The sequence below is a fragment of the Sminthopsis crassicaudata genome, chromosome 2 (genome assembly GCF_048593235.1).
Source record: "Sminthopsis crassicaudata isolate SCR6 chromosome 2, ASM4859323v1, whole genome shotgun sequence".
Lineage (NCBI taxonomy): Eukaryota > Metazoa > Chordata > Mammalia > Dasyuromorphia > Dasyuridae > Sminthopsis > Sminthopsis crassicaudata.
The window spans coordinates 188,684,055-188,710,606 of NC_133618.1; the positions used below are offsets into that span (position 1 = coordinate 188,684,055).

General features: G+C 34.1%; 1 protein-coding gene across 2 annotated transcripts in view; it reads right to left on the minus strand.

The window, feature by feature from the left end:
- The window catches only part of DLGAP2 (DLG associated protein 2), a 1,171,101-nt gene that overhangs the window by 1,071,231 nt on the left and 73,318 nt on the right, over window positions 1–26,552 (minus strand). Inside the window, exon 1 of one of the 2 annotated variants that reach the window (XM_074287976.1) lies at window positions 1,766–1,873. The exons of the other annotated variant lie outside the window; for it this stretch is intronic. Coding sequence (XP_074144077.1) covers window positions 1,766–1,780 — 15 coding nt within the window. The 5' untranslated portion in view covers window positions 1,781–1,873. Of the gene's footprint in view, window positions 1–1,765; window positions 1,874–26,552 lie in introns of those variants that run through there. 2 annotated transcript variants of the gene reach the window in all.

The following is a 26,552-nucleotide window of genomic DNA, read 5'->3' on the forward strand; positions in this document are numbered from 1 at the left end:
AGGAAAGAAAGACGACTAAAGCTGATAAACTTAAAAAAAAAAATTTCTGAACCTTGACCTCGAGCGGAAGACAATGGACACCTGAAGGAGGAAGCAGGTTCTTTTTCCTCCAAAGAGAATATATAGGTGTTGTCACATGGTAAAAATCATATATAAATCATGGTAAAATCATGGTAAAGTCAAAAAGAGATTAATGGTGGTTGGGGATTCCCCTGCTGAAGACAGCCTTTCTCAACCTGATATTAAAAGAGGTATGTCACCTTTCTGGGAAGTTATACCAGTTATGACAAAATGTCCCAAAACTTTTCAAAATTGATGATATCTACTCACTTTTTTTGTGTGTGTGCTCATATGAGCACAAATTATATTATCAGAAGAAATCTAGAAAAAAAAAACTTTTTTGCTGCCAGAAGAAATCTAAAAAGAAAAAAGAAAATCTTAAACTATGAACAGATACCATTTCCCACAGGCTGACTGCCATATATTTTATTTTAGAAGCACAGAAATGACACATTGAAGGCCTGATAAAAACAAATGAAGTGGAGGGTACATTTTTCCCTTTAGAGGAAAGGTAGAGATGTTTAACTCACTATTCATTCCTCTTCAACAGCTCTTTGGTATTGAGAAGCTCTATTGAGCAAGCCTCATGGTACAAGCAATAACAATCCACCACTCAGAACTGAGGGTCATTACAAAGAGTGAGGACAAGGGAGGAGTAAGATAGGAAAAAAGTAAGGCAATTAAAATTTAAAAAAAGACATGAAGAAAAGTTTTAAAATAATGGAGGAATTTATTAGGGGCTCAACAAGAAATTAATTTAAAATATTACCAGGCAGTGGTAGCAAGAAAAGCCCACTTGAGACTGAACAGAAACTATATATCTTTTATATTGTTCTTCTCCTTTAAAAAAACCATAAGATAGAATTGAAATATGTGCATGTTTGTGCATGCAAAATGAAGCTCATTATATAAGATATATATAACATATAACATATTATATATAATATGTGTATATAAATAAGTTCTACATCATTTATGAATTTCTTAAGTAGAATTCTATACTCTTTTCAGTTTAAAAACAAATATGTGAAATAGTCCATGTATTTCCTCAAAACATACACAACACTCTAAGAATGATATTTTTCTCTTAGCCATATAGTCTTTCATTATCTCAGGAATTGCAAGATTTTTCCCCCTATTAATGACCCTTCTCAACCTTTTTCTAATTCCTTCTGTTGAGCATAATAATAATAACAGTTGGCATAAATGAAGCCCTTAAAGATTTATATACTTTTTCTCATTTGGTACTCACCTGTGAGGTAGATGCTGGATACATTATTCCCATTATCCCATTTTACAGATGGGGAAACTAAAGCTGAAAGAGATTTCTTTCCTAGTGATTATTCTGACAGCTGTCAGAAATATGAGTCAAATTCAAATCCTTCTGCCTCTAGTCTAATAATCTGACAACTACACCATGAAAATTCAGTTCTCTCATTTTTCATTTTCAAATATCATAGAAATGAAAGAGATTTTAAAGATCATCCAGTCCAACCCTCTGTTTTTCTCTTTTAGCAAGGAGGGATAAAGTGACTTGTCTATTATCATTCAGATCATACATAATAAAGTCAAGATGAACTCAGGTTCTTTGATTTAAAACCCAGCACCCTTACCACTGCACCACACTGCCTCCTAATTTAGAAAGCATTTTCTTCAAGTGACAAAGACCATGATAATCAAATGCAGAGGGTGGTTGAAACTGTACCTGTGAAGTCCCCATTGTGTCTGAGGAAGATAAGCACCAGGTATAGGCTTTCACCAGCAGCAGCAGTAGGTGGCCTTGTAGTACTTACAGCAGTGCTTCAGAGGATGAGAAACCCTAAGATGAGGAATGGATAGAAATGGGGAAAATGATAAAAGAAAAAAAAAAGTAAACATCCACCCCAAGGGGAAAAAATGTGGAAATAAGAAAATAAAACCAAAAGCAGGGGTCCAAGCGAGAGTTAATTTCACTAAGCACAGAAATTTGACATGGATTAGGTGGTTAGAATGAATAATTAGGCATCAAAGATGACCCCAAGATTGAGGATATTATATAATGAATAAATTGCATACATTATATAATAAGTAATCACACAGTATATAAAGTATGATATGTATTACTATTGATGTGCCATCTCAAAAATTATTCCAAAAGAATCCTATAATTTCAAAGCTGAAAGAAACCTTAGAGTTCACTTAACATAATTATATTTTATAATCCAGGAAACCGAGGCCAAAATAAATAAAAATGAACTATCCAATATAAGAATAATAGTCATCATGTATATAGTGCTGAGGGACTTAAATAGGTGCCCATGACCTTTCAAAAAATATATATATTTTAATGATTGAATTTTAATACCATTGATTTCCTTTATAATCCTATATACTTTATTTTATGCATTTTAAAACATTATTCTAAAAAATGAGTCCACCAGATCTTTAAAGAGATCCATGAAAACAAAAAAAATGTTAAGAATCCTTGCTATAGAATTTCAGAGTATGCAGAGCTTTTTATATATCTTATCTCATTTGACCTTTCACAATAACTCCAGCAGATTAAGGAACAAGAGGTAATATTCCCATTTTCTAGATGAGGAAATTGAGAAATAAATTAAGTAAATTGAAATTTTACTTTATGAAAGAGTAAATTTTAAAAGTTTTAAATCCAATTCCCTCCTGACTCTATATTTAACACTTTCCATAACACCATACTGCTGTGCTTAAGTAGTGGCAAAAGAGCCTTTTAATTTCAAGTCCAGGGCTCTTTTCCCTAAAATAGAGTGAATTAGTTTTAGCACTTCATTGAAAATAGTCAACATTCTCAGAAATACAGAAGCCACCCCCTGCCAAAAAAAAAAAAAAAGACAATGATAAGCTAAATTTAGAAGTGTTTGGCTTTTTTACCTTCATAAACATACTAGTAAGAGGAAGCCTGCAGTCTTGAGAGCCAGTAAGATCTGAATTCAAGTCCTGCCCCTGACCTATACCACTTGAATGATGCTAGGCAAGTTATTTAACGTTTCAGTGCTCCAGACAATTCTGAGACAAACAAAGATAAGGTATTAAATTTTTCTTAGAACATTATACTTGTTTCACATTACAATTAAAAATCTAAACAAAACTGTACAGGACTCTGAGGAAAGAGACACTAGCTTAAGTTTTAACTTTATTAATAGCTTACTATGTGACCTTAGGTAGATGAGCTCACCTTGGTTAAAATAATCATTGAGGTTCATTCCAGTTTCAAAATTTTTATTCTTCAGTTTTCATATTATCATTGAAATTCTATTTCACCACCAAAAAAGCATTGCTCAAATATCTTTATCCATATTGGAAGCATGAATATTTTCACATTTTCAAAGCTAATCAGGAGTAGAAGAAAACCTAGCTGCTTTTATTTTAATAAACACACAATTTTTTAGAGGAAAAGGGAGAAATAAACTGTGGGCAAGATCTAGATTAGAACTCAAAAATTAGCCTTCCTTATACTGCTATCAAAAATCTTTTCAAAAGTCTCATTTTTAATGGAAACTTTACCAGTTGCTTTTCTATACTTCTAATGTTCTAATTCTCCTTAAAAAGGGTAATACTTTAGATACAAACAGATGTTGACCCCATTCCTAACAAGTTTCATCTAAAAGAATGTAAGAAAGTATAAAAATAACATGTAAAAATTGTCATAATTAAGTTTAATGTTTTTCTTTTCAAAATTAAAAAAAAAAGGTAACAAGTATAGGAAGAAATCAAACACTATTTCTTCACTCAGGTTTCATTTAGATGCTTGTTTATTCATAATGATACTGCTGATGTGGCACCAAATAATGTTATTTGTAGGCACCAGATAATGGTACCAAATATTAGAGTTTGGTCATATGAAGAATTCACAATGGCTATTCTCTTTGGCAAAAAGTAGGTTTATTTAAGAGAAGAGTGTGATAGATAAAATGAAAAGATGCATTAGACACAGAACTGGTAAATATAAAGTTGGGAGAGCATAGAAAGAGGTTTTAATAATTAATGGTGGAAAGGCAAGTTCCCTAGTAGAAGCACTCCATGAGGTTGGAGCAAGCCCTTAGCTGTCAGGCTAAATCCTAAAAGGGATTTAGCACCCTTAGAGAGATAGATATAAGGAGGAGAAGTGGATCTGAGAGAAGATAGCTTAAGGCATAGTGAAGTTAGGAGAGACACCATAATTTATGGGACAGGGCTAAGTAGAGAGGCGAGGGGAAGATCCTATAAGACAGTGTCAGATTTATAGGAAATATTTAACCTCAGGAATATTACTGGGATTTTTGACAGGACACAGCAAGGTGAGGCTTCCCAAGATCCCCACAAAAGTGGACCTCAGGAGTTTGATTTAAATTGGATTTTTGACTGGATGACCTCCACAGAGAGTAACTCCACAGGGCTAAACTGATCTCTATCAAAGCTTTCTCCCTACCTGCCCCAGGGAACAATTCCATCAATTCTCCATTTTTCTCTGCCAACTACATCCACCATTCAGGACTTCATCAATAAGGGAAACCACAAGACAAATGATAAAGTGTCCCTACAAACTATTTCTAATCTAACCACTATTTTTTTTCTTTTCTGGTTTTTCTAAGAAAAAAATCTTATGTATTCTCTAGGCCTTGCTGGATATATATATCTATATATCTATATTTAGATATATAGATATATATATCAAGAAAGGTAGTAGGTAATCTTTATATACATATATATATACACACACACGCGCACACACACACACACACACACACACACACACACACACACACATATATATTCTTGACTCTTTATTACATTAGTAAAGGAGAAATTCTAGGATCTTTTTGGTAGAATAAAAAAGTCCTCTATTAAATACCAAGTTAAGAATACTTTAAATGAGAAAAGGTATTGGCAAAGAATATATGTTTTTCATCCAAATTTAAACATGACTACCATTTAGTAAATGCTTGACAAATTATATATATTTATGTATATGCATATATATAAACACATACATATATATATATATATATATATATATATACACATTTGGGCATATGTATATTATTTATACATCTATACATGCTATCTCTATGGTACTTAGTCATTCCTCTCTTTCCTTACTTTGATTGATTTTGCTTAAAACAGGTATTGACCAGAGTATATGCACACTTAACATTTACTACAGAGCACAGCTTTTTCTCTTGGACTGAATTGGGTACCAGCACAAGCTGCTAACAAGCTTGATTGATTTAAATATTACCACACATGTATCCATAACTGGGAATTTTAGTACACAAGTTAAATATAGTAAATCTAGCCAGAGACAGGTAGCACAAAACTCACTTTCAATTGAGGTGGAGAATAGTTTATATCTCAAGACAACAACCTGAGGCTGTGATTGGACTGGCCACTAAGATGCTAAGAGAATAAAGTAAGGCAGGGGGTATTCATTCCAGACTGGTACTGGATAGCTTCCTATCTTAACTACTTGTTTTAACTGTCTAGATCAGGAATTCTTAACCTTTTTGTATCATAGAACCTTTTGGAAAACTATGGAACCCTTTTCAGAATAAAGTTTTTAAATGAACTAAATAAAATACAAAGGATAACAAAGGAAACTAAAGATAGGAAACAATAAATTATAGCCTTTTTCCCATTTAAATTTCATACAACTCCTGAAATCTATCTATAATCCCCTTCAGAATCCATGGACACCAAATTATGAGCCCCTGATCTAAATATCCTTGCTAACTAAATCCTAAACTATAATTGGTCTTGACAAGGAGCTTTAGCTGAAAGCAATAGCATCCATAAGTGGACTCAATATCCTAAATTCATTAAAGATAGAACTCTTGCTTTGCTCATATGAGGATCTACAGAAAAACAAGATAATAAAAAAAAATGAACAGTGGGAACTGGATTAAAGAAAAAGAAGTACAAAGTAGTTACTAAGAATATTTGGCTAGAAATCCTTCATATATATTAGTTGTGTTTAGTAGTTGTTTTAGTTGGGCATTTAGTAGGAAAATAGTCATTTTAATCCAGAAAATTAAGTTAGCTAGTCTTTTCACTAAAAGAGGCAGAAAATGTATTCTACATAAAGTCTTATTTAATAGTCTTCATCAAAAGAACAGGCCTGGAATTCAAACTAGAAAGATAAATATATTTGAGCAATGGAAGGGGCTAGATGAGGATTAAGTACTTACATTATAATATAGAGTCAAGGGACAATTTTGCTTTCATAATCTTCATGTATTCAAGGGTCAAAGAAGTTATTAAGTCAAACATCAGGATCTGGAAGTGCATTTGAACTATTTTATTGGCTATAAAAATGCAAATGGAATAAGAAAAGGAAAATGAGGAAAAGAACTTATTATTTTGCATAAATGGAATGCTAAAAACTATATACAAACATGGAGAAAGAATGGGGGCTGTAACTATTTCATAAATATTCTCATATGAACTGGATAAACAAGGCTTGAATAAATCCACAAAAAACGAAATGATATAGAAATCATAAAACTCAACAGGAAAACTGGTTGGGAAAGGCAAAACTGGTACAAAAGAGGGAAAGTAAAGGGGTAACCAAATTATGTTGTCTATTGAATATATATGAACCATATAGCTTAAAAACTAAGTTCCTAAAAAAGAAAAATTCATCAAATTATGAGAAATGAACATAAATTTTAGAATAGCTGGAGACTTCACTATGCCCCCTTTAGACTTAATAAAAGTATAACATCCCCCCAAAAAAATCTAACAAAAAATATAAAGAAAGAAGATAAAACTAGAATAGAACTTTTAATGTTACATATGCTAGATCACTGTCATTGCTGATTGAGATCAGAAAGAAGTATACATATTTCTCAGCAATTCATAGCATCTTCATAAAAATTAGCCTTGTGCTAGGACACAAAAATCTCATAAACACAGGAAAAATTAAATATTAAACTTATTCTTCATTAATCAAAACAGAATAAAAAACTATTATCAAGAAAAAGTCTTTGAAGAAAACATCCAAACTTAAAAGAATTAATGTACTAATCCTACATAATATTTGCATCAAAGAACAAGCTATACAAACAATAGAAATTTCAAAGATAATGACAATAATAAAACATACCAAAACTTAAAAGGGGGGCAAATCCAAAGTAGCTCTTAGGAGAAACCTATCAAAAAAAGGAAAAGGACAGGCCAAGGAATTAAACATACTATTTGAAAAAAAAACAAACTAAAAAAAGCAACAGATCAAAAAAACTTTAAAAATTAATTCTAAAATCAAATAAGAAATCAATAAAATTAAAAACAAATTCTACTAAATTAATAAACCTAGGAAATGATTTTCCATTTACACTGTTCTAATGATTGTATATGTTTTCTTAGCTCTGCTTTCATTATATATTTCCAATTCTGTAAGTCTTTTATGGTTCTCTATATTCATCAGTCATCATTTCTACATTACAATATTCCATTACATTGTTGTACCATAATTTGTTTAGTCATTTCTGAAATGATATGTATTTACTAGGTTTCTGGTTCTTTACACCACACACAAAAAAATGTTGCTATAAATATTTAGGTATATGGGGGACTTTATATCAATGGTTTCTTTTGAGTTTATGTCTAATAGTCCTATCTGTAGGTCAAATAATAGGAACATTTGAGCCACTTTAGTTATGTAATTCCAAATTCCTTTCTAACATGTTTATACTAGTTCACATTTGTGTCTCTCTTCCCCCAATCCTTACTATCCTTGACTATTGCCGTTTTTTTGTCATCTTTACCAATTTGTTGGGTGTGAAATAACAATCTCAAGGTAGTTTTGACTTTCATTCTTCTTTTATCTAATTTTGAGAATTTTTCTATATTGTTAATAGTAATTTGCAATTCTTTTGAGAACACATTTTTGAACACATATCTACTGAAGAATGGCTTTTAGTCTTGTATATCTCTGTCAGTTGTTGCAAATTGAATATCAAACCCTTATCCAAAAAAAGTTGATGAATATCTTAGATGCAATCATTTTGTTTATATCAAAGCTTTTAAATTTCAAGTAATTAAAATCATTTATTCTACATTTTGTAATTGCTTCCAACCGGTTGTTTGATTAAGTATATATGCAAAGGATAGTACAGTTTACTTATTGAACCTGAGAAATTTGATTAACTTTACTAAAAACAATTGTATAAAATACGGCCAAAGATCATCAGTTTTTCTGTTTATAACCAACAAAATCCAGCAAGAAGACCACCAACAAGACTTCATTAAATTTTGATCAATGCAATGATTAATCTTATCACCAAAAGATTTGGTGTTACTTGGAGGAGGGGTAATGGTATAAGTATAGAATGACAAATATGTTTTTAAACATAATTGCTTTACTTAACTTTTACTTTGCTTTTACTTGACTACTTATTTGTCAGAAGGGAAGGCAATGAGGCAGTAATAATAACAATAACAACAACAAAAACTAGAAAGAAAAGAGCATTAGTGAAACATTTAAGTATATCTAGAAAAGCAATTTCTGAGAGATAAAAAAGTAGGACAATGTTGGGACTACCATATTTTTTTAAAGTTATGTGAAATAGATTTATGGTTTCATATCAATACTTTTTTCTAGTATTCTTTGTATATACAAATATTGATGTTTTTCATAATTTTCTAGTTCATAAAACTTAAGATATCCTAGAACTTTCTCAAATTGCTATAGTGCAATTTATTCTTAATTATTATATCAGGTCAAAGGATATTGCCAGATGAATCTAGAAATTACTATCATGAATATTCTGAATAGCCAGGTAGCAATCTTTAAGAATTTGGGAGTACAGGTGGTATTTTCTGTTGTTTGAAGGCTGTGACTTTGCAAGAAAAGTGGACTAGTAAAGTGAACAGCCAATTAAGCAAATTGTGACTGAGAATGCATTGAAGACTCTGAATAGATTTAATACATAAAATTATGGGTTTTTGACTACCAATGGAATATGGTTAATAAGAAATGATTTTTTTAAAAATCTATATTTTTAAGAGTCTTGTAAATGAAGAGGATTTTATATTGAAAATGCAGGAAAATAAAGGAAACTGCCTTCAGCATATTTACGAAGCTAGGCACCACAGAGAACACTAGTAAAATACAGAAAGGATAGTATGGAAACTCAGTAATTCACAGGAGATAAAATCCAAGAGAGAAGTCAGCAATAAAACTTAGTCTTGGATGTCTATACACAAATGCACAAAGCAGAGGTTTAAAAAGCAGCAGGAGAAGACTAAAATCCTAATGCAAACTCATATATTTGATTGCAAAGATTTCACAAAGGCTTAATAGAATAGATTTCATGACTGGAATGTAACTCTGGAAGAGAATATCTTATTTAAAACTAACAAAATAGATGAACAAGAAATGGTGGGTTAACACAGCATATTAAAAAGCTATACATAGAGCAAATCTAGGTTCCAAAAGGTGAACCAGGGTAAAGAACATCTGGATGAAAAAGCAATAGTAAAATGTTTTGTAGCAGTATTTGCATAGGTAAATGACCTACACAGAAGAGGGAAAGGTCATTTGTAGAAATTGGCTATTTTTTAACTTAAAAGAAGACTTTGATGATGATGATTTGTGCAACATAATACATATCTTCAAATGTTTTAAGAACTACCATTTCCAGAGTTCAGAGGGCAGAACTCAATAATGAGAAAAAGTTGCAAAGAGGCAGACATAGGTTTGACAAAAGGAAAAATGATATTTAAGAACTCTTCAAAAGTAGAAAGAACTATTTCAGAAAGAAAGAAGGTTTTCCAAGTAAAGCCTGGATGATCACTTGCCAGAAGACATCATAAAAGAAATTTGGAAAAGTGATTTGGAAGTCCCTTAAGGAAAGGCATTGTTTTGGTTTTGGTTTTGTATTTCCAGCACCTAGCAGAATGCCTCCTACAAAATAGATATTTAATCAATGATTATTGAACTAAATTCTTGTTCATATATTGGATTTAACATGATGGCCTCTGAGGATTTTTTCAGTTTTGAGATTCTAGAAAGATAGCAACATTCAGTAGAAAAAGCCATGAATTTGGAATCAAAGAATCTGAATTTGAATCCAGGACCACCAGACTGTCACTTAAGTTCTCTGAGTCTCAGTTTACTTATTTATAAAGCAAGAGACTTCAGCATAAATATATACATGTATGAAAAATATAAATATATGCAACATATATATATGTATAAATATATATATATATATATACACATAATGTTAAAGGAGAGCTTGTTTTCTACGATTTTGAGACATAGTGAAGGACAGAAGAACTTAGTGTTCTATGGTCCATGGAATAATGAGTAGGACACAACTGGAAAATTGAACAACAAAAAGTTTTGTATTTATTTCAGAGAAAGAATAGTAGGGAAAAATTTAGAAATCTGCTTCAATTCTCCCAGGGGAAGTCCCAAGAGGGACTAATAAAGTGAAGGCAGTGGTTATAAAAAGTTGTTCCATGGTCTCAGCCTGAATAGCAGCCTTTATCTGTGGTACCCCAGAAATTATAATTCACATTTATGTTGTGCTTCAATGTATGCAATGTATAAGAACTCTGTAAGGTAGATATAAATAGTATTACCCCAGTTTTACTATTAGGAAGCTGTCTCAAAGAGATTGAATCAGTTGTCCAGGATCACACAGATGATAAGCATGAGAGTTAGGATTTGAACTCAGGTGTTAAGACGCCTATTCTAGCACTCTATCAACTATGGTGCCTTAGTGTCATCTTCTACCATAGGTTGTTATCATCTCATTTTACATCCAGACAACTTTGAGTGAATTGGTGTTATGCCAAATCCAAGAAGCACAATCACGTATATTTTACAGTGAGAGCCCAACAGAAAGTGTGCCCATAACAGAAAGTTGTGGGATAACTAGAAGCTATCATTTGCTCAGACAAATACCCACGAGTATTTGTTATTACTCACTGAGGGATCCCTGCATAGCCCAAATAATCTCTGCAATTCAGCAGATGCTTCCTCTATTCCTGATTAAGCAAGTAATCCTCTGATAAAATTTTCAAAATTATACTCAAACATGTCCAAACTTCATGAAGAAAATCCCAAAACTGCATAAAAATATTATTAAATATAATAAATCCACCTCAAATGGGAATTATTCTATAGGCATATGCAATCATAACATAATAATCACTATTCTATTCTGAATGAGCTCTTTTTGGTATTTTAATTTGAATATCAAAATAAAGGATCACACTTCTCAAATAATTTTCAGAATACTGAATTCATTAGCTTCCTATCTCATAATCTTGCTTAGTGACATTTCAATAAATTCCCTCTAGTACCTAATAACATATATAATTTGACAGATCATTAGATACTCCATTCCAAATATAGACCTGCTTGCCCATCCTATGAGAATAAAATTTTTTCAGTTCCACCTTTGTTGATTTAGCAAACATCTACCATTATAAATTTTAATTGAAGAGTTCTTAAAATATAAGTGAATTTTCATTACCAATATAATAGCACTCATTTGCATGATTGCCTGTCTTTATTTAATGATCCTCTTTCCCCTTCCTCTTATCCGCATGATCTCTTTTCCTCTTAACTCAGTTACCCTTTTTAAACTACTCATGACTCAGTGGTAGGAAAGCAGCTGTAGCTGACAGCTGGTGCTCAGTGAAGCAGGTGAGCGTCAAAGAAAATAGAAAAATCAGCAAAGAGAAGTGACTGGAAAGTTTTCTGTGTGACCATAGCATTGCCTCCTTTACTAAAACCATCCTGTAATGGCTCTTGGTGATATACACATGACTCTGGGTCATCAAAGACCATGCCAGTTTAGTGTAAAAACTGGCAGGAAATATCAAACTAAAAGGCTTCAAGACAGGCCTAATGAAAAACTGCCTGCCTGTCTTCTGAGAACTAGATTTTATAATTCTGGAGAGATTCATCATCAGATTTGGCAAAGGGAGATGGCATTTTTAGCCTCAAAAGCCTAGGGAACTATCTGCTAAGTTATAGAAAGGTTGCAACTTATATAGGGGATGTGTAAAAAGTAGACAGTATATATACTGAAGAAATCACAAGTCCTTAAAATAGTGCTAAGTGGCACAGTATATAGAGAACCAAATCAGAATTAAGGAATATTTTAATTTAAATCTGACCTTACACACTTAACAGCTATATGATGGGCAAGTCACTACAACCTGTGTTTGCCTGTTTCCTCATCTGTAAAATGGGGATTGTAATAGCACCTACTTCCCAGGGTTGTTGTGGAGATCATGAGATAATAACTTTAAAGTACTTCACTTATAAAAAGCATGATATAAATGTTAACTATTATTAGCTATTATATTCCCCAACATCCTTTATGACCAATCTTTAATTGAAATGCCAAAGAAATTGCCCAAAGAAATTACTCCTCCAACTTTCATATCTAATGAGTTCCAAAATCCTCACTTAATCCTTTTAACCCTACTAGCCTCTTTCTGACTATTCATCCATATTCACTACCTCCAATTCTCTCAGCCAGAGAGAATTTAGAATTTAGACCCTTTGTACCTAGCTTTCATTTTGAGAATTCAATTAAAACCATTCTCTCCAAGATTAACAATGATCTCTTCGTTGCCAAATTTAATGACCTTTGCTTGATCATTCTTGATTATCTTACTGTTGCTGTGGAATATTCTCTTCAGTACAGTCTCTACAATCTCTACTCCCTGAATTTTTTTATGACTCTCTCCTATTGATGAGGTTCTCAGTAGCAGGGTGAGGTTGGCAGAGAGAAACTGGAGGACTGATGGAATTATTCCCCCGGGGGACAGGCAGGGAACCAGCTCTGATAGAGATTAGTTTAGGTTTCTGCTCCCACTCCTCAGTGGAAGTTATGTCAAACTCCTGAGGCCCATCATCTGTGGAGGTCATGGACAGCCCCACTTGCTGTATCCAGATAAAAATTCCAGTCATGCCCTGAGGTTAAATTTCCCTTATCAATCTGCCTATGGCTCATGCCATCTTTGCTTTGGATCAGTCTTTCTCCTCAACGTTAATCTTTGCCACATGGTGTCTCTCTCATTCCCCCTACTATGTTCCCCTCTCAACCCCCAACGTGCCTTATGGTGTTCTTCTTCTTATAGCAAACTAACTCTTTAAGGATGCTGCCAACTCAGGGCAAGTTCCAACCTCATGGAGTGTTTCCTTTATCCTAGCTAATTATGTGTTCCACTCAGAAACTCTCTTTTCATCATTAATTATTAAAACCTTCTTTCCTTATGTGCTTTCCCAATTATATTTCATATTTACTATTCCTGGTGTCTATTGTGTCCTTTCATTTTGCCTATAACCTCTTCTTTTAAACAGACCTACATTTGCCAAAAAGAATTCTTCACATGACCAAACTCCAATATTTGGTGCTCCCCTAACATCATCTGGTGCCTACAACCACATTATTTGATACATCAGCCACATCAGAATCAATCCAAATACAATTTCTCTATTATTATCAAGAAGAGCATCATCTCCCAGTTAATCAGACTAGAAACACTGATACTATTCTCAACTCACTCACTAGAGATTATTCAGCATGTTACCAAACTTTATTTCTACCTTAATATCTCTCTATGCCCTCTTCCCTCTATTCCCCCTATTCCCTCATCCCAGTCATGTCCCCATTACCTTTTGCCTGAACTACTGCAATAGTCTTCTAATGGTCTCTCTGTCTCAATTCTTTTCTACTCCAATCCATCCTTAACTCAGATACCAAAGAGATTTAGCTAAATCACAAGTCAATCCGGGTCACCACTCTTCTCAAATTCCTATGATTCCTTATTTTTATATAGAAAGGTTTTACAAATACATCTCTTTCCAAACTGATCTCTTACCACCTTTCCAGTCTTGTTATATTTTTATTTCCTCGGCACACTACAGTTCAGTTATACTGACCTACTTGCTGTTCCTTTTACTACATCTCTGTGACTCTATGCCAATTGCCCCCATGCCTGGAATGCTTTCCTTTTTACTTCCATTTATTAACATCCCTTGCTTCCTCAAGACTCAGCTCAAATCTGTCTTCAGAAAGTGCTTTGTTGTTCATGGGATAGAGCACTGAAGTCAGGAAGAATGGAGTTCAATCCAGCCTCAGGTACTGGCTAGCTCTGTAACTCTTAGAAAATCACTTTAGTTTCTTCAATTACAAAATGGGGATAATAATAGAACCTGTTTCACAAAGTGGTTATAAGGATTAAAGCGGATAATATTTGTAAAGCACTTTGTACTTTATATTACTGGCAAGTGATAGGTGCTTAATACTTGTTCCTTCTCCTTCCCCAGTTGCTAGTACTTTCCCTCTTAGAGTACCTCTCTATTTACATAATTTTTATGCACTTAGCTATTAACTTGTTTTCTCCTACTGAAATGTGAGCTTCTCTAGGATAAAGTCAGTTCTTGCCATTTTTTTTGTATGTCCAGTGCTTAACATAAATGCCTGAAAATCCTTAATAAATGCTTTTAAATTGGTTGTAAATTAATCTTATGTTCATTCCTGCATTCTCCATTTTAATCAAACTAGTCTACTAACATATTCCCTAAAGTCAACAATCCATCTCAGCTTTCAAATTTTTCCACAGTTAAGATTCACTCCTTCCTTAACTCCTCTTATTTTAAGAAAATTACAGTTTAGGTATCAACTTCTGCCCTAAGTCTTTCCTGATGTTGGTTTTTAACATTCTACTTCTGAAAATTCTTGTGCAATTGTTTGTCTGTTACATCAACTTAGGATGTGAATCCCTTGAAGTAAAGCATTACCTCATTGTTTGCAATCTAAGCATCTAATAAAGTATCTGGCTCATTTAACTCTGACTAAGCAAAGAAACTGTACATAGGCCAATGCAGATCACAAGAATCTAACTCAGTAGATAAATTCTAAGAAGTTGTCAGGCATAGAAATCTTAAGTGACTTTTCCAGTTTCCCATAGCAAAATCAGTGACAGTATTTGAACTCTGGTCATTCTAAATCCCTACCTAAAGCCTTATCCAGTAGAGGGTCACAGTCAATGGGGAAACTCTGGATGAGATATAAGCCCCTTCAGCCCAGAGGGAACCTGCTAACAATGTCTGGTTTGGCTCCCCATTTCCCCTAAGGGCTCTCGGCATTCCTGAGAAGTCAGGGGGTGGTGACAACCTGTTTTGAGATTGAGACAGAGTGATACCAGATGGAAATAATACCAGGTGGCAAACTACGCACAATAGCAAGTTGTTCATGTTGTCCCATGTGTGCAGTATTGTTTTAGTTACATTATGTAAAGGGGAAAGTCCTTGAAATAACCGGACTCCATTTTTCCACCATCCTCAGGAGTCCTCCCTCATGACTTCTCCAGTAGGAAGGTATATCTTAATCACCCTGGCATGGGGGCTCTAGAAAGCAATGGTATGTTTTGTCATCCCAACTTGAGGGCTCTAGAAAGCATGACACAATGTTATCCAATATGCTAGGCTGCCTCTGTACCTTACATATAGAACTAAGTAAAAGTTGCTTAAATTGAATCCAGTTCACCAAGTGCATTTTTACTCAAAATTCACCTCCTAAAGAAGGCTTTCCTAACCACACCAGCCAGAATTCTTGTATCACTTCGAACCACTCAGGTGAATATAGAAACACATTCTGCCTTACTCTTATCTCCTATACTAAACCAAAAACTCTAAAGACAGGGACACTGTCAGAATTCTTTGCATCCCTCCACAATGTCAAGGTGGAGCATCTAGGTGTTGCAGTGGATAAAAGGGCTTGGAGTCAGAAATATCTGAATTTAAATTCAGTTTTAGACATTTAATACTTAAATCATTTAATCTGTAATGCTGGAGAAACTGAGGCAAAATAAAGATCAAATATTTTAATATTTTATTTGGATTTCTGAGAGGGAGAGATTTTCTGGGACCAAAGGATTCATTTTGGTCCCAGGGCTGATGTCTCAAAGCATTCAGCAGCAGCAGCAGCAGCAGCAGCACCATGAAATGTGAGATTCCAATGGTTTTTCTATACGTGGCTCCAAGATCAGGATAGACAAAGGCAGGGGCAGAGTCAGAACACAGAGAGTGGGAATTTCCAAGAAGGGACCATCAATCAATCCAGTTTTGACAGGTTGGGGATAGGACCATAAATTCTGATAAACTGGGAATGAAGGGGAGTAGTCAGCTAGAGAGACAATTTAAGGAACTGAGGCAGAACAATTTAGGGAAACTGAGGCAGGACAATTTAGGGAAACTGAGGCAGGACAATTGGGGAAAGTGAGGCGCAACAAAATCTGTTTGCTTCAGTTTCCTCATCTGTAAAATAATCTGAAGAAAGAAATGGCAAACCATTCTAGAATCTTTGCCAAGAAAACTCCAAATGGTCAGGAAAAGTTGGACTCCGCTAAAAAAAAAAAAAAATGAACAAAACACAGCATCTAGGACAATGCTAGAACATGTTAAGCATCCAATTAATGTTTTTTAAATTAGAGACTTTTACCACAAGCACAAATAACTATGCAAATAGGCTTACTATTTTCTATTCCCATCCTCAAATGTACATAGTAGGCAGTCAGTGTAGTTTGCTAACTAAAACAATGAACTAAATCCAGACCAGATCAGGAAATAATTTACTTTTTGGAACTTTCATTCTAAGAATGAAAATAAAATATGTTTAGCAAACAAAGATGATAGAAAATGGCAACATGGCATGTTTGATAAATACAGATTGTAAAAAAGCAATTCAGAGTATAATAACATTTCATTTGCAGAATAGAGTTGAATCAAAAACAATGGACAGGAACAAATTAATAAAGGATTAAACATTTTTTCTAGAATTCATATGTGCAAGTCTTCTATAATCATTTTATTAACATTAACATAAGATGTGTAATGATTTGTGCAAGAGAGTAACAGTCTTGTTGCTTAGTATTTTCATTAATGACTAAAAAGACAATAAACAACAATTTAGTAAAAGTTATGTGCCATATATTTTAAAGTACTGCAAGAGAAGAAAAACTGGAAGGAAAAAAGGGGGTGGGAATCACTAGATTTTAAAACCCGGGAGGGAAAAAGAGACATGTTTGAAATTAATTCAAAGCACATACATTCAATGAGAAAAGGCACTAATGCTTAAAAAGTAGTAATGCAAACTGCAAATAGATAAGCTAGAAGGTAATCTGGAATTCTATAGGGCAATAGAAAGAGCCAATAAAATGTCTGGGTCACATGAAAGAAGTCATCGAATTGCTAGAGTATGTATGATTATATGTGGCAAGTGCCTATAATCATTTCCATCTACCTCATTACCAATGAAAATTTAAACCAAAATGCAGGGATGAAGCAAAAGGCAAAGAACAATCACAAAGATTCAAGGTCCCACAAGACCCTAAGAATCTTAAATGAGAACATTTGTAGTTCCTAAACATACTTTGGTTAAGCACTGATTAAGAGCAGAATAACCATCTGAGGAGTCATTGAGTGTGGTCCAAGTGATATCTCAAGAAATAATAATTGGAATTAAAAGGAAGCTCTAAGAAAATCATTAAGATACTACCCTGAGCTGACTTATTATTAGTCAAATAAGGAACTGCTCTCAAAAAGAAACAGTGAGTGAACCTATTGCTGAAGATACACAAGATGGAAAAGTACTACATATTTGATGGCATGTAATTGGCTCAGGGCATTTACTTGAAATTAGACTTTAGGACTGGACTTTTAAAGAAACATAGTCTTTTACTCACATTCTGTTGCCCTTCCTGAGTACAAACATGTTAAGATTGCAGGGCCCATTTACCCACAGCCTCTGTGGTAGGCAGATTCCTTGGATTCAGCATCCAGAAAGCATTCCTAGTCCTCAGATTTCTGGATACACCCCTCCCTCTTCCAGCCTTTTCCCAAAGCTGGACTCTTAAAATTTTCTTCCCAAGTCTCCTTTCACTTCCTAAAGATAGCTTCTAGGAGCAAAATAAATCTTCCTACTGTTCTCACTTAGGATCAGGAGAATCATTCCTGAGCTTCTGCTGGTTCAAGCTAACACACTGAGAAGCAATGACAATTCAGGTGTACGCTCCTTTAGTATTTCTTTCCAAGGTAGCACAGCATAATTAATTAGGCAACCTTCTATAGACCTTGCCCTTAAAGAAGCAGTGTCTTACTACTCTCTCACCGCATATACACAACTCCACTCCCAGCAATAAAAAGAAGTAAATATTCATCAATTAGTATTAAAACAGTTAAAGCCAGAAAATCAATATATGCAATGGAACACCACTGAGATTGTATAACAACCATCCCTTACATAAAATAGGGCAGCTATTGGAACAGTGAATAGAGCCCAAGGCCTTTAGTCCTGAAGATAGGATTTTAAATCTGGTCTCAGACATTTATTAGCTTTGTGACTTCTACTTCAGTGAAATGAAACTATTGAACTAGATGAGCTCTAAAGTCCATTTCATCTCTAGTCCCTATACTCTTAAATATAGTTCCTAATTTTCTCACCTTAATATGAAACATTGATGGCTCTTCCCCTTTATCTTTTTTTAATTTCCCTTTCCTTTGTTATCTGATCTATCAATTGCCAATTCTTAATTGCTATAAAATCATGGGTATAGCAATATATATTCTGTTAGCTTCAGTTTTGCAGGTTTCAAAATAATTTAATTTATAAATAAATAAATAAATAAATATATATATATATACACATACAATTTATATAATTAGAAACCATGTAATATTCTGTTTAAATTTTCTATGCTAAAATCTATTCTTTTAAGGAGTAGTATTTATTGGAAGCCAAAGTAAAATTTTATGTTGAGTTATAGGGCTATTTAAATTTAATTAGCAAACCTAAACACTGTCTACAAATAAGCAATAATAACACAGGCTCTAGCTTCAAAGAGAAAATTCAATAAATTAATGCTTCTCTATTTTAATAGAACTCTGCTTGTAATGCCTCAGTTTCCCTGAATTGTAAAATCTTAGTTTCCCTGAGTTAGTATGCCCCCCTTCCTGGCCATTAGGACTGAGATAATTAGAATTGCAGAGTTCTAGCCACTCATGCATTCCAAAGAGTCATAGAACTCTAAATGGCTTATCTAAAATACTTGGGTATCTCCAGGGCCCAGACTTCCTGTCTCCTGCTAGACCATCTTCTTGACCTCCAACCTATCAAAATTTAAAAGTTATGGTCTGCCTCCCCTTGCCTTTGTTGTCCTGATAGCTGGATCCCTATAAAGTCTCTGGAATTACTTGCTCATTTCTGGATGCTTTTTCAAGAGTCCAATCAGCCAGTTGCCTGTGGCTAATACGGTTTTGCTAATCCAAATTCTTCACTGATAAAATATTAAAAACCCTAATCTCTGTCTTGCCTCAGTTTCTCTGGCATTATATGCTCTCATCTATGTATCACTATCATTCCAACCATCCAAATCTTCTGAGTAATTCTTATGCTCAAACCCCTATTTATCCTCCCCAGGTATCATTCCCACCAAACTGGAAGCATTCTTTTAGCCCATTTAACATTTTCTGGATACCAGTGTAATACTCTATCAAACTATTATTTCTTACTCTCCTACTTCACCTGTCCACCCCTTTCTACTATCCTACACCTCCTTAATGATATATTTTATTCCATTTCTTGCACACAAATCATTGTTAGTTACATGCTGCAGCCTGCTTACATCCAAACTGAAATCATCCATTGTCCTTGCCTCATCCACAAACCTGATACCTTAGAGGTTATTCCTTGGAACTACATGATTTGTGGTCATTTTTATTCCAAGGAGAATATATGTGTTAAAAGAGTGATGGTAGTAGTTGAGGATGATGATGTTCTCCTCAAATTTCTCATAGTACTTTCTCTATACCTCCCCTTTTGTAATTATCTCATTTCCCAGTCTCTAGCACTTTCTCACAAGAAAAAGTGCTTAATAAAAATTTGCTGAAGTGAATTAAATAATTTTATCATGAGTGAGCTAAGTTCAGAGATGCAGAAATGATCGTTAACAGAAGACTGGCCACTAAGTAAAGAATCTTTTGGCCAACAGCAACTCATACAGGCTTCCTACTAAGATTTAGAGGTTTAGAATGAGAACAGGACAATGGCTTGTCCCCTGTAGGGTTTTGATGGAAAGAATATCAAACAAAGGTAATAAATACAATACACTCAGCTGAAAGCTGGGTCATTTTAGGGACTCTTAATCCTAAGGATAGTTAAATAAGAGTTGAAGTATATTCCTTTAGGAGGATAGAGCATATTGAGTAGAAAAATAGTACAGTACTACATTTTACATCATAATCATTCAAGGCATTGTGTCCCAAGGGCTAACAGAAGGAAGTGCAATTTGCCTCAGTTGAAAGAGTACCATATTTTTAAGAATTCCCCCAATCCCTGAACAATGATCATGATGACTGCTTTACATGTATATAGCACTTTGTCATTTATAGAATCTATTCTTCTATTTCAAAATAACAGGATCTAGAGTTGGAAAGAATCTCAGAGGCCCTGAATGAGTGAAGATTCCTTTCTACAATATCTCCAATAAATTGTCTTCTAACTTTACCTAAAGATCTCCAGTGAAAAGGGAATCTGTTACCTTCCCAAATAGCTCATTCCACTTTTTGTATAAATCTTAATTGTTCAAAAGGTTGAGGCATTTTCATCATCCTGAGCCCTTTGGATACTTTCCAGTTTGTAAATGTCCCTCTTAAGATTCAGTATCTAGAACAGAAACTAACATTTTAAATGGAAATAGACAAGGAAGGATGTAAAAATAATATTATGTTATTCATTGTTATCACTACATTTAATGAAGCCTAAGATGATGAGAGCTATTTTTCTGCCATATTATACTATTGACACATATTGAGCCATATTTTACACCTTATTAGTTTGATCCACTGTTCTAGCAATTGTAGAGAGTTTTTTTTATTCTTGCCATCTAGTTATATAATGTATTAACTATCTCAGCTTTGAATTATTTGTCAGTTAGAAATACAATGTAGATTCCCACCCAAGTCATTCACAAAACTTGTATTCAGCACAGATCAAAGACAGATCACCAGAGCATTACCTCTATACTGACATCAAACCATTAAAAATTACTGGATCTAAAAACACATTTCATTTTGAATCTACCTAGCTAAAGTCTAATTGTCTCTATCTTGTCCTCAAAGATGACATGAGAGTTTCTACCAAATGTTTGGCTAAAATTGAAATATATGTCTATAACATTCCTCTGATCCACTATTCTTAAAACCGTGTCCTACCCCACCCAAAAAATTTAAAAAGATGACATGTGTGACTTGACTTTCCTTACTACCTCTTAGTTATTTCCATTTCTACTTTTATATGTTTACAAATTGTACATTCTAAAATTTTTCCAGGGCTCAAAGCCAAGCTTATTGGTATATAGTTTTTACTTTTTTCTCCCCTCTAAAAACTTAAGATAACTCATTATCCTTTCTGCTGTGGCATTTTTGCTGTTCTGTAAAAAAATCTTTCAAAGATGACTGGCAATAGCTCAGCAGTCACATCCCAAAGTACTTTAAGGACCCTAGGATATCATTCATCTGGACCAAGTGAATTGAACTCATTGAAAGCAGCTAGTTGCTCTCATCTGCTCACATTTCTGGGTTTCAACTCTGTATCAACCATGTTTCTTCTGTATTTTCCAGTTAAAAAAAATATTCTTCTTAGCAGAGATGACAGAAGCAAATAATCATAGCTAATATTCATATAATATAGAATATATAACATGTCCTTTAAGATTTGTAAAACATTTCCTCATATTCACATTTTATCCTCAGAAGAAACCCTAGGAGACAGATAAAGAAATTGTTGCTGAAAATTTTTAAGCAATCCAAAGTCACACAAGGCCCTGTCCCTTTTAATGAAGCCTAAATCCCTTGGATTAGAGGATGCAATCTACATTGTATTTGTATTTCTGTTTGGGTTTTTGTTTTGAGTGTCATATCACACTGTGAAAATATTTTAAGGGCTATTTTAGCTAGTATGGCTATTTAGTCTGGCTATTATCCAGACTTTTTCAAGACAAATGGTCATCTAGTTACTCCTCCCAATCTTTCATTTAAAAATTTGATTTTACTAATTAAAACAAACAGTTTTAAACTTATCCAATCCAATATTTTAGTCTGTCAAAATCTTTTCAAATATTTATTCTGTCCTCTAGTGCATTTGCTATTCCTTCTAGTTGGATGTCATCTGAAACTTTTATGAACAAGCCATCTATAGTTTTATCCATTCTACTAATAAAAATATTAAACGGCATAGGATCCCTGAGAGACTCTATTGGAGTCCTCTTTTAAGCTTGACATCAAAGTTTTCATAAGTCAACCAATTCCAAATCCATCAACACTTTCCCCACTCCACCTGTCCATTTCAACCACTAAAAAGCTTATTTGTCCTTAGTTCTGGAATAGGACCATGACATCAGATAGATGATGCCATGACAAGCAAGTGAATTGGATTTAAGTGAGGGATGGCTAAACCTGGCCTGGAATTGGTCAGTTGAAAGACTTCCTTCTTTCCTTCCTTCTTTCCTTCTTTTTTTCCTTCTTCCCTTCTTCCTCCTTTCTTCCCTTTGTCCACATAGAGTATCTATCCTTACCTACAAATGTTTTTAAAAGCATTTTTTCCTTCTGTATCTTTGAACCTTCCCAAGATATCCTTAGGGTTTATTGGCAAGTTTTTTTTTTTATTAAGAACCATACCTTAAACCAAAATCAATATGATTCTAACTGGCCACCAAGAAGTCTTAAGCCAAGTCCCATTTGGTCATTGGTCCTGACTGATTGAGACTGAATGTCTCATTTCTGCTTTATCCAGAAATCCTGAGGTTTTTCCCTTCCTAGATTCATTCATTCATTCATTCATTTGGATTGTTTTGGACTAGGTGAAAGAAAAGATTATTTGCCTTGATTGCTACCTAGCCTTAATCACTGAATGGGCTCAGTCTCAATCAAACTGAGACCTGTTGAAGACCTTAGCCTAAAAAGGGCAAGGTCTCCCCTTTCATCCAGGGCAATCTTCAATCATCCTGATCTATATCTTGCCACTGTACTCAGATGGCCCTGGATGGGAAAGTGAGGCAGGTGACCTTGCACAGCCCTCCCTCATTTAAATCCAATTCATTTGTATGTCATGACATCACCTGCCCAAGGTCATGATCCTCTGAAAGAACAAAAGACAAAGCAATTAGATCCTGGAGAATAGAGACATCACTGAGTGCTATGGGATCTTTTTCCCCAAAGGTCCATCTCCTTTCCTACTCAAATCCAATTAAGATCTCTCCTTTCTAATGATTATGAGCCATGTGTTCTCCATGTTCCTGGATAAAGGATAGTCATGGCTACTCATGTGACAATACCATACCAAGAATTACTTGACTTTGCAGTTAACCTTGAAGATAAATGCTCCTGTATGTATTGCCTAGAGAAGGTTGAGAATAAAATGAGCTGTCATTTTACCAAAGGCTCTGCTTTCTTGACTATTGCCATGTCCAAAAACTAGCCTTTATCATAAATTTAAAAACTAGAAATTGTCAGTATAAACATTTTACACTGAAAGAAATTAATCATTTTAAAAACCTCTATGGTATCCCTATTCTCCTAGAGTTTGAGTAAAGGAAAATATATGATACTACAAAAAGGAACTTAAAAGCTCTCAGTGTGCTTTCTGGAGAATTTAACCAGGATGAAGATGAATAATAAATAAGGAACATTCAAGTATCTTGGGGACAAAGGAAAAAAAATAATTGGCTTTTTATCTTCTTAAAATTTCTTCTGTAAGAATTCTCCTGTCAAATGACTGACTATGGGACCAGTCTGAACCTCTTTAAATAGCTGTGAGGCTGAAATGATGAACCAAAGAACAAACTGGGATAGACTGTCAATTTTCCACTACTTATAAGTTTGGAAAATAGAAGAACAATATCACAGGACCAGTCACTCTAGGATTTACTTTGAAATCTAAAGGCAGAATGATACATATGGTTCAGTAACAACTTAGCCAGGTATTATACAGAGTGAACTAAGGGTTGAACAATCCAAGTAACTAACATATTTATAATAGTACATCTTAAATTATATAATACAATATTTTAATTCCTTTCTTTGAACTTTCATAAGGTTCAGAGATCCAAATATACAATACTAAAGAACATAAACATCTTTTTAGAAAGTCCTGAGGAAATCAATATCACCAGGTCAGAGCAAAGTACACATAAGCTTTCCAAGAAAATCAGACATCTAAATGTCTTAGGTTAAAAGTCCTCAGATTGCATTTAAGATCCATATAACCTACTATGTACAGTATACTGTGCTTTGTTCTGAGGGAGATAAGAGTGTTTACATAAGGTTTGGTCCTTGCTTTTAGGAATTATGGTCTAGTAGGGAAATAAAACAAAAGCTATTTAAATTCACAACATAATCTCTACCATTATATGATTAAAAAAAAAAAAGCTTTGGGAAGGTTGTAGTGTGCTTTCTAGAGCCCCCAAATTGGGGTGCTAAAATATACTATGCTTTCTAGAGCCCTCATACTGGAGTGCCAAAATATACCATCTGGACTAGCTTTCTGGAAGATCTCAGGACTAGCCCAAGTCCTTGGTGAGGAATGATGAAGGCAGGAGACCCATGAGCTTGGTCAAAGATGGAGTCTATTTATTTCAAGTACTCTCAGCCCCTAAATACCTTAGTACAATTACATCACTACAGCATACTGAGCATGTGCCAACTATAGAACCATTACATCACCATATCTATAAGCACCCTGCTATTGATATGTAAACGCCTCCTTACTGTAAATATCCCTTGCTTCAAGTAGAACACAGGAGCTCATCCCCTCCTTGACTTCTCAGGAAGGGTGAAATGCACCAAAGGGAGATGGGAAGCCAAACCAGACATTGTCGGCAGGTTCCCTCTGGGCTGAAGGGTCTTATATCTTTCCCAAAGTTTCCCCACTATCTGCAGCCCTCTACAGAAGGTGAAAAACAAATGCCATATGAGGGCACATTTACAAGGTTATGACAGAAGGCTTTCTGGAATAGATGGCCTTTGAGTTAAATTTTAAATTGGAGGAATAATTAAACAGATGAAGAGAAGGATGAAAGACATCTCAAATATGAAGAAAATGAATAGAAAGACATAAAAATGGGAATATACAGGATCCTTCAGGTGATGAGAAGTAACCAACTTCACTAATATGAAAATGGAAAAGCAAGAATATGAAATAAGACTTGAAAGATAAAGTGACACTAGATTGCCTGTATGTCAGGCCAAAGATTATGTACTTTATTCAATAGGCAAGGGAGCTACTGATGTCTAATTCAATTGACAGTATTTGAAAATGTCTATGGCCAAAAGCTTTTTCATCTCATGGCCAATCCAGTGCTAAGTTTCTCCAAACTTAGTGATAGGAGTCCTAAGAAGAGACACACAATCTATCACCAAACTGGCATACACAGTCCTCACAGAACTTAAACTCCACTGACATGGATTTTAAGAACCCATTGTCACTCTCATGAGACTAAGACCTGAAATTCTAGAAGAACCTTGTGAGTCAACAGGACTCTAGTAGAGATTTGGAATCAATGTCAGAATTTTAAAGCTAAAAACTTCTTTAAAGATAATCTAGACCTGTTTTTTATTTCATATCTGAAGAAAATGAGGTTCAGAGAGACAGTGATTTCTAGATTCTTATTCTAACATATATAATAACAATAGTATTATTGTATATTACATATGATATACTGTTATATATAATACTATATACATTATATATACAAGATATCTTAGCTGCTAAATATAGTAGTCTTTTTTCAGTCCTCATCCTCCTCAGTTTCCCTGTGTCCATTCAGATATCTCTGCTTGAAAGTTCCTCCAACATCTCAAAATCATCATATCTAAAGCAACTTGTTGTTTTCCTTCTATATATACTCCTCCTTCAGACTTCCCTATTTCTGTGAAGGCACTGCCATTTATTATTATATAGATCAGATTGTATATTTTAATAATTACATTATTAGAAATAATATAATAACTGGCATTTAAATAACTCTTTAAGTTTTGCAGAGTGATTTCCTATGCAATTTTATTTAATCTTCACAACTCCAGTTACCATTATTACCATCTACATATTACAAGAGAAGAAATGAAGGCTCATTTTCAGTGACTTGCCCAGGACTGCTTTGCTAATAAGCATCTGAGACAGGAGTCATATCCAGATCTTGATTCCTTGGTTCATCCTTCATTCATCAAGTCAAAATTTGTATTAGAATATAATAATAATAATAATGATAATAATAATAATAATAGCTAACATTTATATAGTGTTTACTTATGTGCCAGGCACTGTGCTAAGCTATTGTGTTCTGTTTGGTTTTCTGGAGGTCTTTGAAGCAGCCTTCATTTCAGTTGAGTAACCCACAAGAATAGCCATGTGTTAAAGCCCAAAGTCTTTATTTTCTTCTTCACAATCTAGTTTCCTTGCCTAGCCTGC